Genomic DNA, 15779 nt, shown 5'->3' with positions numbered 1-15779 from the left:
CTACTAGAAGCAGCGTAACTGAATAAAAAACTGTGGGAAGGGGTGGAAAAATAATCGACTAACCTAATCAAAACTATAAGGGGGAGTGGTAATATATATTTTTCTTCTATGTAGGCACATCTAATTTGCCTATTATTAAGTACCACTTAGGCTTAAAAAACAAATTGTAGGAAACTGGTACCAATATTGTTAATAATATTATACAAAGATGGGCAAAGTAATCAAAAAAATTATAATTGAGTTAATTAAATTTATGTTTAGACTACTTAGCTGCAAATTAATATAGTTAACAAACAAAATTTTTAACTATATAATTGTAATGTTAATAAAAAAAAAAAAAATTAACAACTCAATTAAGTAAATTATTTGTTTTTTAAATTACCACTTAAGCCACATACTCACACATAAAAATAGTTATGGGCAACTTTCAATTTTTAAAATTACCAAATTATTAAATATTTTATACTATTACTTCTTTGTTTTCTAGCATACTAATTACAATGTTTAAGGAAATTATCAAAAAAAATAATGAATTTATTTTAACTACAGTAAGTTGTAAATACCAATATATAAACATGGTTTATTGAATCTTAATGTATAATATTTTAAATGAACTGAAAACCCCAAGTTATTACTATCATTTATTTAACTAGTTAAGTTAATTAGATAATTAACTAAACTAACTGAGTTAAAAAGTTAAAAATATTCAATTTTTTTACTTAGCTTTAATTTTTTAGCTAGTTAAAAACCACCATTAATATTAAGTACATAATATATTCAGTAAAAATAAAAAAGTTCAATAAAGTTTTGAAAAACGTAACTTGTACCTATAATATATCATCAACATATAATAAAATATGTGAATGTATTTTTTTTTGTGAAATAATTTGAGTAAAAATTATTTTCATTTTAAACATATAATGTATTTTTATGAATTGCATTTATTCTTTATTTTAAAGATTTGTGTTGTAGAAATATCTAGGGAGGCAAAATACCTTTACACTCCCTCCCACAAAAAAAAAAAAAAATTATGCAACCGCCTCATAGATTAATTAGTACTAATTACTGTATGCATAGGCGCCAAGTTTTAAAAAACCTAATGGGTGCCTTGGTAGTTGGTATCATAGGCATATATGTACTATTTGGGGGATGGGGTTTAGCCCCTGGTCAATATTATGTCCCCGTAAAATCCAATAATATTATATACCCTATAATAATTTCAATGGTTGTCTGAGCCCTCGGGCACCCATATACATGCCACCTATGACTGTATGCATTGTATACTAGTTATACTTCATGGATTAAACACCATACAAATAAATATGAAAAAAAGGTTAATATTTTTGTGGAAATCTATTGTACATGAAAAATTAATTAAAATTTAAAAAAAGAATAAAAATAATATTTATTATAATTTATAATATAAAAATTAATAACTTGATTTAGTAAGTGTAAATTAATCAAAATTTTGGGGAAAAATATAGATGGATAATATTTGCTTTTTGTTAATCTGACTGTTTTAAAATGTATTATTTTTATTATTCAGATATAAAATGTTATAAAGGACTAACCAATTATTTGAATTAAGTCAGAAAATTCAAATATTTATTGATATATTTTTTAACTATTAATTTAGAACTAAACACATTACTTCTTGAAGCAATGGATATAAACACTGGATAGTCAAAAATAGAGTATCTTGTGCCTTTTCTTTGAGTTAAATTTGAATTTAATAACAAGTTATTGCATATAATTACAAGAATAATTTTTCAGAACAAAGACACATGTAATCCTCTATTTCTAAAGATATCTTAAAATATTTTATATATTTGTAACTAACTTTCTATTAGTGTGTTAGATCCTTAGATTAAACTTGTCAAATACACGCTTTATATTATAGTTATTAACTTAAAAATCAATATAATAACCTAAACAAAAAGAAACTTTTAAATATTTATAAATAGTACAAATATGAAAAATTGTTCATTTATAAAATACTATTAAAAGTATTTGGTAAACCTTTCAAGTTTCTATAGTTATTCATTATCAAAAGGGAACAAAAAAACAAGATTGATTTCATCAAAAATATATTTATACACAGTTATTTAATAAATACATGTAACTAGGATTTTATATCAACACCATAAAAATTTATCAAGACATTTAATTTAAATTAAACACATATTAATTTATAACAATACATTTTACTCTTTTATTGTTTATTCAATAAGTATGAAACTACATTATTCTTAAATTATTTAATAACACTTTAACCAATTTATGCTACAGGCTTTTCTTGAATGTTTTTATCTAGTATTTTATCTAATTCACCTGACCTATGCAATTCCAGCATAATATCACAACCACCAATGAATTCTCCATCTATAAAAACTTGAGGAATTGTTGGCCAATTAGAGTATTCTTTTATTCCTACAAAATAAACATACAAATTAACGATAATTACATAAGTACAAACATACAAAAATAGAATTGTTTGATAAATGATCAAATTATGAGGACAGAATAATTGAATCTACCAAGTTAATAAGTATATGTTAATTAAAAACAAATATTATAAATATTTACCATTTCTAAGATTTTCATCAATCAGGACATCATGAGCTTCAAATTTAGCTTTGTGAATATTTAAAATATCGACAACTGCATTACTAAAGCCACATCTTGGAGCTTGTGGAACACCTTTCATGAAGACAACAATTTTGTTACCCTTCACTAACTTTCCTATATGCGATTGGATTGGATCATCAGATTTAGTACTTAGAAATTGTTTATAAGTAATAAGTGAGCCAATTCTTGTCGTTTTATTGATGTTTATAATTTGACGCAATATCGACGTCATGATTTAAGAGTTAAAAAAAGTGAAATATTTGATGTTCCGGTTGACTTAGAATGCTAAAAGAAAATAGTTAAAACTAATAAATCACGGTATTTTATTTTTTTTAGTTTTAAAAATTTAATATTTACCAAATTAAAAGGCAAAAAATGAAGTCTGAAAACACTCGTATAGTTGGTCTCTTAAATTATTGAATAAGATATATCTAGAATTCTGGATGGCGGATGCTGTATCTCTCGAAGTCTCGGATCTCGATTCCCAAAAAGTGATAAGATAAGCGTAAAAAGTTATATGTATGATAACTATGTTTTGGTTCATACCATGAACCACGGTCTTAGAAGATATCATTAATCGTGGTTCATACCATAGAATATATTTACATACCATGAAGTCATCGAGTGGTACATGGTTATATTGATTGTTTATCACTACTTATCAAACAAATCCATAGACATAGATTGCAATTACAAACATAACCTGGAAAAATATCTAAGAAAAACATTAACCTCGAACTACACATACCAGGGTTAATATAATTAATTGAAAAAAAATACAAAAAATATTATTTTATGGGATGTGCAATTTTTTTATGAGTATAAATTATAAATTCTACCTATAAATTATAACACAATTTAAATTTAATTTAAAAATTAACAAAAAAAGAAAAAAATTATTTGTGTTTATGGTGGGGAGAAAGTGTTCGCCATTTTTCCCTTCCATCCGACCCGTCGACCCCACACCGACACATTATTTAAGATTAATTTACATGTTAGCGGGACGTGTAGAGGCGGCATACGACCCCCTGAATCTCAATTGATAGACCAAAACCAAACCATTATCCATTCAGACGCTAAACAAAATTGGATATTTTGTCAACAAATCGTGTTAAATTCGAAATCCATACAAGGTTTTTCCGTCCACAATGGCAGACGGTGAACCATTAAGTATAGACAGCATAATCGCACGACTTTTAGAAGGTAAGATTGGCAAACAATTCGTACGAAGACACTAGAATTGACAATATTGTTACAATATAACCTGGTAGGTGAATAACTTTCATCAAATGTGTCAGCACATATTAGTTACCATCGGTTCAGTCAATATTTGTCCCCTTCCGTGAAAGTTTAGGAATAGACATAATTTGAACATCAAAATTATGTGAGTTAACGCTCGATTATAATTTAATCTGGTACCCACATTAAAACTATGCAAATTAACTATAATATTAATGTTACTTTTATCCCGCTGTATTTGATTCATATTTTTGAAATTGATCAATCTAACTTACAAATTCAAAGTTGTCTACAATAAAAACTCACAATTTTTGCTACTACGAAATCTATAAATCCTAGAGCCTCATATTTTAGATAATTTTTTAGTATCCTTTATGAGGTGTGTATTATTTTCAAAACTGTTTTTATTTTGTGGTAATTTAACTACATACACATTGTACCAAAGCTAATATTAAATAGCACTGTGGGAAATCATTTAGTATATAAGTTATAAAAAATATTCCACTAATTATTTACAATTGTTGATAAACATTGTGTCAATATAATTATGTGGGTTTTGCTGTGTGTCTTTTTTCTGCTTTGGTATTTTTAGCTTCCTATCAATTAATCCACTAAGTATTGTGGCATATCTTGATAACAATTTCACTTAAATTTTTTTACATAATTTAAACTATACTTTAACTGGCGTTGATGACTAAATCCCAATACCAATACCTTCTTTTTAATTAATAATTAATTTAGTAAAAATGTATACAGGTAAATGGTTCTTAAATAAGTTATGCTCCAAATTTTCATTTTAGAAATGAATAATAAATTCAACTTATACACCTGATACTCTAACAATTATCAAATAAGTACTGTATTAAATTAAAATGTATACATACCAGATATAAATTCCATTTGTTGTATTTATGACGAGAAATGTAGGTGTTAATCAGAAAACTAGTTACTACCTTAAAAAATATTAAATCCTAAAGAATTAATAAATATAATAATCAAATTAATTAACTTCATAATAATTCATGAGGTTAATACTCATACTATTAACCCTCCTTCCCCCATTCACATTACAACTTTTGGAAAGAAATCTCAAACCAGTTAAGCAAGCCTTTGATAACTGCATGTGTTTTGTAGAAAAGAGCTATAAAATTGTCCACTAAAATAAGAATATTTAAATTCAGTTTCCAATTGATGTGTGACTATGCTTGCAGATCAAATTAAATTAATTGCGTTCCATTGATTTGCGGTAGTTAAAAACGTTTTATTTTATTGTTTAAAATCAAGCTTTGTATCTACATTTTTTATACTTTCTAACTAAGTAGTTAAAGTTCTTAAATTTCAATCTAATTTGAATTTCCGCTTAAAATCACATTTGATCGTATCCCTCCATCATAATTTGTTAAGAAATATTTATAAGACAATATATCAGATATGCCAATTAGTAAACTAGTACACATTTATTGTTTAATTCATAAAATTTTGTATTACATCAAAGTACTTTATTTGTAGTAAGAGGATGTCGACCTGGTAAAACAGTACAAATGTCTGAAGCAGAAGTCCGAGGATTATGTTTGAAATCTAGAGAAATATTTTTACAACAACCAATTTTATTAGATTTAGAAGCACCTTTAAAAATATGTGGTAAATAATAATTTTATGTATATCTTGCAAGCACTTTATTTTTTATTTATATTTTGTTAATTAGGAGATATACATGGTCAGTATACTGACTTGTTACGTTTATTTGAATATGGAGGCTTTCCACCTGAAGCGAACTATTTATTTTTGGGAGATTATGTGGATCGTGGAAAACAGTCCTTGGAAACTATATGTCTTTTATTAGCATATAAAATAAAATATCCAGAAAACTTTTTTCTTTTACGAGGCAATCATGAATGTGCAAGCATAAACAGGATCTATGGATTTTATGATGAATGTAAAGTTATTTAAATTATAGTTAATTATTTTTATTATTTTTATTGAAAATTAAATTATTTATTATATATATAAATATATATAGGTAAAAGACGTTACAATATAAAATTGTGGAAAACATTTACTGATTGTTTTAATTGTTTACCTATCGCGGCTATCATTGATGAGAAAATATTTTGTTGTCATGGTGGACTTAGTCCTGATTTACAAGGAATGGAACAAATTAGACGTATTATGCGTCCAACTGATGTCCCAGATACTGGTAAATTTTCTATTATTTAGTTTAGAAATAGTGTGGGGTACTAAATAAGGCACCTTACCAAAATACACTCAGTTTAATATGATACATACTATGTATATAATTATTTCATTAATATAAAACTATACTCTGTTCCACTAAAGAACAACCTTGTCTATCAATTCTGTGTTAGATTTTGTTTTTGTATCAAAGTTCCCTGATATGAAACATATAGGATCAGATAGAGAAACTATAGTTTGGCCAACTACTAGAATGCAATTTTCAGTTTTATAAATAAATTAAAAATATTATTTTACAATTAGTTTGTTTATAGGTAATACAGCATCAGATAATAAATTTGAAAATTATGAGAACTAATTTTTATAGGTAATAATTGTATGTTTATATTTTATCATATTAAACTTAGTGTATATCCTCATAAGTATATTAGGCAAGAAATGTTAAGAATTTAATAATTCATAGGAGAGATTAACTAGAAACTAGAATCTTGAACAATTTTGTAATAACAAAGATAAAAAAAAAATGCCTATAAATAATATAGAATGTTAAAATGTAAATAAATTAAATTCTTATTTTAATAAAAATTATACTATTCTTTTGTTTTAGGTTTATTATGTGATTTATTATGGTCTGATCCTGACAAAGATGTAACTGGTTGGGGAGAAAATGATAGAGGTGTTTCTTTCACGTTTGGTACAGATGTTGTAGCAAAATTTTTAAATAGACATGATTTAGATCTCATTTGTAGAGCACATCAGGTAAATACAATTATACATTTTTAATGTTGGATGTTAATTGAAATGTTTTAATCTTTTCAAAATCTTGTATAATTATATTATAGGTTGTAGAAGATGGTTATGAATTTTTTGCCAAAAGGCAATTGGTTACATTGTTTTCTGCGCCAAATTATTGTGGGGAATTTGATAATGCAGGTGGAATGATGTCTGTTGATGCAACTCTAATGTGTTCATTCCAAGTAAATTTTTAACTATATAATTATATTAATATTTATTTGTAATCCATACTAAAATAGTTACCTTATAAAAGTAATATAATGTATCAATATTTTTATAAATAGTTAAAACAGAATACTATTTTATCATTCTTAAGATGATGTCATACCCTCATTTGTTGTCTCTGTCCTACAAATGTAAAAGATAGCAAATTTGCATTAAACAGAATCAATTTTATGCTTTTATTTAGCGTTAATATAAGTCAATTTACCTACTATCAAATATTAAGTTAATAATATCTAGGGCAGGGGTGGCCAAACTTTTTTTGGTCACAATCTACTAAAAATAAACTTCACCTTTGAGCATCGACTTCTTTAGAAAATTTATATAATATATACAAATTATACACTATACATGTTAAACTTATTGACAATTTGTTCACTATAACCTTAATTAATTTTCGTGCGCCTGGCCCTAAAAATAAATTCTAAGATGATCGACTTTGAAACTGTCCATGATCGACCATTTGCCGTCCCTGATCTAGGGCATCTCATAGGTTTTTATTTTAATGTGTGTTATAGTTGTATAAAATATCAAAACTTTAAAATCCTTGTAACTCTGTAAAAGTTGTAACTCACTTTAATGATATACTACCTATTTCTTAACTAATATTATCAGACCAGCAGTTCTCAAACTTTTTTTTTGCTTACCACAATATGAGTACCGCTGGATCAAATTACATTAAGTTAACTATAAGATTCTATGTTGTATGTTGCTGGACTGATTTATTATAAATTCAATTTATTAAGAGGACATCATACCCACCCACATGTGTTGTCTCTGTCTTACAAGTATGTAACCTAACAAATTTACGTTCAGCAGATCATATTTAGCTCCGTTAGTTTAAAAATAAGAGTGAATCGACCTATTATGAAACTTGACGGTAAAAACATTATCTGTGTTTGTATGTTGATTTTTAACAATTGTTCAATTTTTTAGCAAGTTATGGGTATATAATATAGTATAAATTAAAAATGCTCATAACTAACTTAAAAACTGAATAATCGTAAAAAAAGCTATGTACGAACAGAGATAATGTTCTTACCATCAAGTTTCATAATAGGTCGTTTCACTCTTATTTTTAACCTAACGGAGCTAAACTGAGCGTAAATTTGTTGTTACATACTTGTGAGATGGAGACAACTCAAATGGGGATGGGTAATGTTTTTTATGAAGTTTTAAAAATTTGTAGTTTATTTGTGACATTTAGTATAACATTTATATTAACAATTTTGAAGAATATTTATAAACTTAAATGAAAGTGTTAAAGTATGACAATATTCTAGCGCAATTTTCAAAACTGATGGTAAAATACTTATTTTTTTTTTTTGAAATTAATTTTTATTTAAAAATGATTAAATGTTTGATAGAATTTATGTATTTTTTGCATATTTTACCATTTTATATTGCATATAAATCCTAGTCTTGGTTATAATTACATCTTCTTTTTATAGAATGTGGTTTTTCTAATAAAATTAAAAATAAAAGTATTTCATATGATTAGTAAATTAATCCCACTTAATAAATTTTTATAAATACCAATGATTTTCAATAAAATTGACATTGTTTTTTAGCCATATGCATTATGCTTTATAATTTCTTTGCAATTTAGCAACAATAAACTAAAAAAAAAAATCTTTAAATATTCCATGGATAATCTCATTCATTCAATGTAATCTTTCCTTAAAAATTAATCAAATATAATGTGTATTTAGTGCATACAAAAGCTGAACATTTAACGTATACTTGAAATAATATGTTATGTTTTTATTATTTTAATATATTTATTGATATTGATATTTTTATTAATGTGTTTAGTATTTTAAGTGAGTGCACAAATCCTCCAACTATTAATATGTTTTTATTAATTCCTTTTGGGAGTATTCATCACCAGCAGGTGCTGTCTCTACAAGCAAATTTACATTTAAGAATTCTCAATTAGTTTTAGAATAATAATAACATTTTACCTATTATTAAACTTAAAGGTAAACTCATTTTCTATGTTATTAAGTTTTTTTTTTTTATTTCAATTTTGAAGCAAATTATAAGCATTTTTAAAAATTTGCTTCAAATTTTACTAAAATGAATAAAACACCCTGGGCGTCGCCCGTTAACGCACAAACGCGCAAATTATACATGGGGCAAAACCGCTCACAGATTTTAAAATACTGTCGCACACTTATATTTTGGATGATTATCGTCACTTATCGACAATTATCTATAACAACATTATTAAGCTTTATCTGTAAAAGATTGTATTCACAGTGTACAAATTGGTTTACATTTTAAACCAATATATATAGGTATCTACAATAACATTTATATTTAAATTATTACATTTGTATTACTATTATTACTAATACTACTACAAATTATGACTAAAAATTATTTTTAACTGTTTAATTCTATGTAACATTTTTTCAAATTTTTATATTTAATAAATTTATGTGGTATTGTACCATTTGTTGTATGCGGAATTAGGCTATACCTTTTTATAAATCTGTGCGGTATCGTACTATTTTTGTGTGCGGTATTGGGGTATACACTTTGTGTGGTATTGGGTCATGTTTGTGCGGTAAAGGAAAGCGCCGAACACCCTACAAAACACAGAATATGTTATCTTTAAGTTTAAAAATAGTTAAATTCACTTTATATTATATCTAAAAATATCGAATGAGAACTTCTGACTATACACAATTTTTTATGTTATATATTTGTAAAACAGAGACAACATAAACAGATAAGATATCCTCTTATACCATAATTGTTTTAATGTTACAATTGTAGTTTTACTAACTGATATTGGAATATTCAAAACTCTGTAAGATTTTATTATATTATTTTTTATATAACTAATGAATTATGATTCTATACTTAAAGATTTTGAAACCATCTGAAAAGAAAGCAAAGTATCAATATTCAGGATTAAACTCTGGAAGACCGGCTAGTAATACAACTGCTGTGAAAAAGAAATAGTGTATTTAAATTAATATTAATTATAAACAACAAAACAATGTTGTTCATAATCTAATAACTCTGTGCTTGAATAATTTTATTTTAAAAATCTGGACTTTCTATATAATAACAAATAATGTTATACATATATCTATGTGTGTGCGAGTGTATATGTATGTGTGTGTATAAAAAAATTATCTTTAACAATCATTAAATAATGGTTACTTGTGACCTAAATTATATAAAGTCCTAAGTATTGATTGATATTTTGATTTAAATTTTATGTACTTTGTATAATGTATATAGATAATAACCATTTTATTTAGTTAACAAATTTAATATATGTGTAGACATAGATTATAATTAAGGTGTGTAGCCTCGTTTGTGTTATTAAATATATATATATACATATATGCATATATATATATATATATATTAACATTATTGTTATTAATTATTCTTATTAAATATTGTCAATACTAATTTAAATGTAGAAAAAATTACCAATACTATATTATTTAAATAAATTAACTGTTTCTGTTTTTTTTTTTTTTTTATAAATTTGTGGTAAAATATTAACAATCAATTCATTTTTTTTTTGTCTTTTTATTATTAATTCAAATTTTATTTTCAAATATTACAGATCTCTTATTTTAACCATTCTTCAAATTGTACATATTAGTACATCTCAGAAAATAATAGCCTATAGTAAATTACTCAATTTGATACTATATTAAATATTGAAGAAAATGAGTTAATTTTTTACAATACTATTGACTAAATACACCTTAAAATGGTCATGTTTGTATATTGATTTAATACTCACTTTTTATATTAACATAATAGCTTTACAGCTTAGGAATTCAGATTTGGGGGTATTAAATTAAAAATTATACAATACCATAACAGTATATTCAGTATAATAATTCTAGAACTTAATTTGTAATAATTAAATTAAAATAGTTTTAAAAAACTAAGGCTTTTGAGTCACATTTTCTTATAGATCTGTTATGTTTAAAAATGATAAGAATAGAATGTTATGGTTAATATATATTTTTTCAGTGAATAGAATAACTATCATATTATAAGAGTAACTTTGCTATATTTTTTAAAATTTATGTTATGTTTAAATAAATAAATTTATTGCTCTACAATATTTAAATGAATATTTTATAAAACATTTACTATCAAAAAAATTGTATTTTTTACTTGTTTACTTGCATTCATTATATACTTAAAAATAATAAATGTGAAAGATTTCATTTTGATATATATAATAAAATAATTTATCTCTTATACAGAATTAGTCATAATAGTTATCTAAGGACTACCATATTAATTTTAAATTAAAAATATATACTAAATATTGTATAATATCTAATTTATATAAAATTAGTTTGTTCATTAGTCATGACTAATATTAATCATTATTAAAATACTAAATATTAAAATATGATCCATAAAAATTGTATAACTGTATAATTATTATATTTTATTATGAAGAAACATGGTGATTTTGTGAATCAGTCAGTATCTCTTAACATCTAATTATTTATATGTTAATATTAAAAACTTCATTTTAATTAATTATTCATACAATTTTGTGTTTCATAATATGTATGGGTAATCTTTTTAAAATTTAAAGTTCTTGCAATCCAAGCATATTAATGAAAATTGGACATTTTTAAAAAAATAGGCTTATACTTTTATTAAATATATAATATTATACAAAATATAAATATAATATTATTAATATAATTAAATAATCTCAATTTTAAGTAATTTTCATTGATATTGGCTGATTCAAGTTTTAAGAATCATTTTATAATTAGAATAGAAGTACAACATTAAAAATTGTCATTCAATAATTAATTATATTCTAGACGATAAATGTTTTGTTTATTTTGCACTTAAGCATTGTGTTTTACTCGCACAGAATCCCAAATTTTAAAACAAATTCTCACGTCAAAATGGTCTTACATTTTGATATGTTTATTTTTTTTTTGTAAATATTTTCACAATATTAATATAAATCACTTTTATTTTTATTTAAATAATTGTAATAATGTTTAACTTTGTTAGTGGTTGTTTTAAAAAGTATGACCAATAATAGTTTATATTTATTTAAAATGTATGTTTCATTGAACTACAAGGCTTATAAGCTATTGGTGTTATAAAATAATATAATATATTAGTAATGAATACTCAAATCTATGTAAACTCGAAACGCAATCTGGAAAATGCAGTTGAAAAATGTTTTTACAAATGACTATTTCATATATTATCTACCTATTTTCGACAGTTTTAAGAAGATATTAGGACAATTTTCATTTCCTTTTTTAGACCCACGTACAGCATAGATAAAACGTAGGTATTCACGCAAAATCATTTTTTAATGATTTCTAAGTAAAATAATTACCAGAATAATAGAAGATGATGATTTTGAAGGCTTGAAATATTTGTTTTATATTTAATTATTTGATTTCGAAAAAAAGATGGTTAATTTAAATATATATTAAATTATTTTAGACAAAAGACAATTATATTTATATAAATCGATATGTATCGAACAGTTAGAAATAGATATATTGTTCTCTGTAATTTTTATAATGGGTTATTTTACTCAGCTTAATCAAAAACATAAAAAAATGATTTGGCGTTAATATATTTTTTGTTAATGTTGCGATGTAGGCCCGTGAAAAAACAAACAGTGCGCTGATATTGACATATCATTTTATAATAATCACGTACATACAGAAAATTATATATGAAGAGTAAAAAGAAATAGCCAATAGACTACTTTGCACAAATATATTTTTATTTTTCATCTAGCACCGTACAGTTGATAAATTGCTTTTTTATTTATAATAATCTCAATTCTCAAGTGATGTGGTTTAATTAAAATTGAGGTACCTAGGTAAAGTAAAATAAAACATAATAAATTAAATTACCTTGATGTGAAGGTTTTGTGATATTGAGAGGTCAGTGCAAAGGAAGTGTATAAATATAATTATATAAGGAGATTTAAAATGGATAATAAACTGTAATAATACTATCTCCTTTAATTTTTGATTCTTAGTTATGATTATATAATAATTTGATGTTATAGGCAATTTGATATTTAGATAGGTATAGCTTTACCTTTATATTCCTATAATATAGTTACCTATACATAGTAGGGTTATTATAGATAATAGATACCTACCCACTTAACCTATTTATTAATATATTAATTTCAATGTGGTTGTAAGATTGTAGCATTGTACAATAAGTATCAAATAAGTTGACATATTTAATTAATAAAATGAAATACACCTACCTTCAACATGCGTATGAGGTTCAATGTTAATATAAGTTGTCGGTTTCTAAAACTGCACTATATATATATAATAGGAGGTACTAGGTAGATTTCCAAGCAATTCATTAATAATTAACTCATTTTTATAAAAACAATTAACGTTTTTAACAATATTTCATTTACATAATTTGTAAGTTTGTAAGTACTAACTACTAAGTAATAAAAAACAAATATTTTCTAAAAAATTTAATTTTTTATTTCATATTCTTAAGCAAAAAATTATTCAGAGTATTTCAAAATGTATAATGTATAAATAAAATTTTAATAAGTAGCGTATGACTAGTTTACGATAAATTTATGATTGATATAGTTACCTATTTAAACTTTAGATGAGTGTTCGAGTGGAGGGATAAAAATGTTTACCACTAAATTTTAGTCCGCTCCTCTGTCTATTTAAACTTTAAAATGTAAATGCCTTTAACTCATTGACTATTCGTACCAAAATTTGAATTATATACATATCGAAATACTCTGAATAATTTGCTGCTTAAGAATATGATATAAAAATAAATGTTATCCTATAAAAAGTAAAAAACATAACGATAAAAATAGTGAATTTTTTTAATTAATTAAAACATTTTCAAAAATATAAATAGCTCATTAAATAAAGAATGGATTCATGATAAAAAAAATTACACTGTATATTATATATGCGTATATCCATATGTCTAGACTTTTTAGAGCCTACAATTGATGAACTACAATTGTTTTTTTTTTGTTTTAAAAACTGTCATTTTATTAATTTTTTTTTTTGTTGGATTTCCAACTTGATACCTTGTTCTGACATAAATCCATAGACCTTATACTATATTACTATAGTATAAGGTCTATGCATAAATCGAAAGCAATATTACGTATCCTCTTGATTTCTGCGTAAATGCGTATTTTCTATGTTACACATGAGCCATAGAGAGAAAACATATAGGTAGTGCGTTGATATCCTCTTAAGTTGTTAATCTTGTAAGACTATGTCTTGTATAGGTATTTACACTATGTCTTAGACTTAAGTAATAAAACTATGTCTAAACCTCTATTAGCAGATTGCAGTCGCGGCTCGTGGTGTTCAAAGTAGGTGGTGTGCAATTATTTCAAAAGTTGATTAAACAACAAAAAAATAATCAGTTCAAAATATAAATGTAATTAGTAAAATATTTATTAGCATTTTTAATTTTTATTTGTGCGACCGCTTGACGAGTGTGCAGTAGGAGCTGCACACCAAAGTCACATATAATTGCCGATTCTAAACTCGATAACTAAACGTATTTTACACGGACGGGCGGTGTTCAGACTGAACTGCACAACAATTGATGTGTATTTGTTACATAACTCAATTAAATTTTAGGAGTATAATAATAATAAATTGTCGTTTTTGTTTTTAAAATTTAATTTTTTTTATATAATAAATACCTAAAGTTTAACAGATATTGTATTAAAATTAATAAATTAGTATACATTATTATTATACATTTTTACTATTATATCTATATTAATCTATGTGGTGTGTGCACACCTGCACACCTAGGCACGAGCCGCCACTGGCAGATTGCAGATACCATATAATATGCCCTTTTTTCTTATATATTGCAATTATTCAAAATCTGATTTTCCGAATTTTTAAATATATTTAAAACTACGTTTTAAAATTCTAGAATTTATTTTATATTATTTAAAGAGTGTCATGTGGAGATACAAACTTATGTTTTTCAAATGATAAAACCCTTTTTTCACAAATACATTATTTTACACATCATTTTTCTGAATATTTTGGCGCATTACCAAAGTTTGAATGAGTTATTTAACTTAGTGAACCAGTTAAGAACAATTTAAAGATAATATATAGGTAGATATAGATTATATGGTTTTGGAAAATTTAGGAATTATATGGATATTCGAACATTTTAGTAATTATTATTAATCTGTCAATATTCATAATTTATAAAAATGTACCCAGGTATAATAAATAATAAATCTTATTTACATTTCAAATATTTTTAAAAATCATTTTTAAGGATTATATTACCCTTGGTAAAAAATACTTTAATAACTGAAAAACTACTCGTTTGATTTTTTTAGTTTGTTACTCATAATTCTTTAAAAAATATCCCTTAAATAATTTATAGTAAAAAGCAGTTCTCATTATCTCATTTTAAAACAGAAATTTGTGACACTGTTTTAAATAAAACAAAAAATCTCAAGAATTTGAAAATATGGTCTTTAAGTATATTAACAATTCAAAAAAATAGAATTTGAATAAATTATTATTAAATTTAAAAATAGGGGTATGTATGCTTGATGAATCACTCTGTATACTGTCTATTTACTACCGTTTTTGTACACGGTAGCGACCAGTTTTCGTTGGGCGGCAGTCAGACAATATCCGTCTGTCAGCCCC

General features: G+C 24.6%; 2 protein-coding genes across 2 annotated transcripts; one reads left to right on the top strand and one right to left on the bottom strand.

The window, feature by feature from the left end:
• Positions 1-2070: 2070 nt before the first annotated feature.
• LOC132921857 (uncharacterized monothiol glutaredoxin ycf64-like) lies at positions 2071-3110 on the bottom strand. Its single transcript, XM_060985088.1, has 3 exons — positions 2986-3110; positions 2587-2913; positions 2071-2430 (listed from the first exon to the last, which is right to left on the bottom strand). Exons 2-3 carry the CDS (start codon positions 2858-2860, stop codon positions 2279-2281), a joined length of 426 nt encoding a protein of 141 aa, XP_060841071.1. The 5' UTR covers positions 2861-2913; positions 2986-3110; the 3' UTR covers positions 2071-2278.
• Positions 3111-3418: 308 nt separating this feature from the next.
• Positions 3419-12239, top strand: LOC132921856 (serine/threonine-protein phosphatase PP1-beta catalytic subunit). Its single transcript, XM_060985087.1, has 7 exons — positions 3419-3831; positions 5377-5508; positions 5573-5803; positions 5888-6064; positions 6668-6819; positions 6903-7037; positions 9955-12239. The coding sequence occupies exons 1-7, from the start codon at positions 3777-3779 to the stop codon at positions 10048-10050; spliced, it is 978 nt and encodes a 325-aa protein (XP_060841070.1). The 5' UTR covers positions 3419-3776; the 3' UTR covers positions 10051-12239.
• The last annotated feature ends 3540 nt before the right edge of the window (positions 12240-15779 follow it).

The sequence above is a fragment of the Rhopalosiphum padi genome, chromosome 2, assembly GCF_020882245.1.
Source record: "Rhopalosiphum padi isolate XX-2018 chromosome 2, ASM2088224v1, whole genome shotgun sequence".
Classification (NCBI taxonomy): domain Eukaryota; kingdom Metazoa; phylum Arthropoda; class Insecta; order Hemiptera; family Aphididae; genus Rhopalosiphum; species Rhopalosiphum padi.
This window is presented reverse-complemented; position numbering and strand designations above follow the sequence as displayed.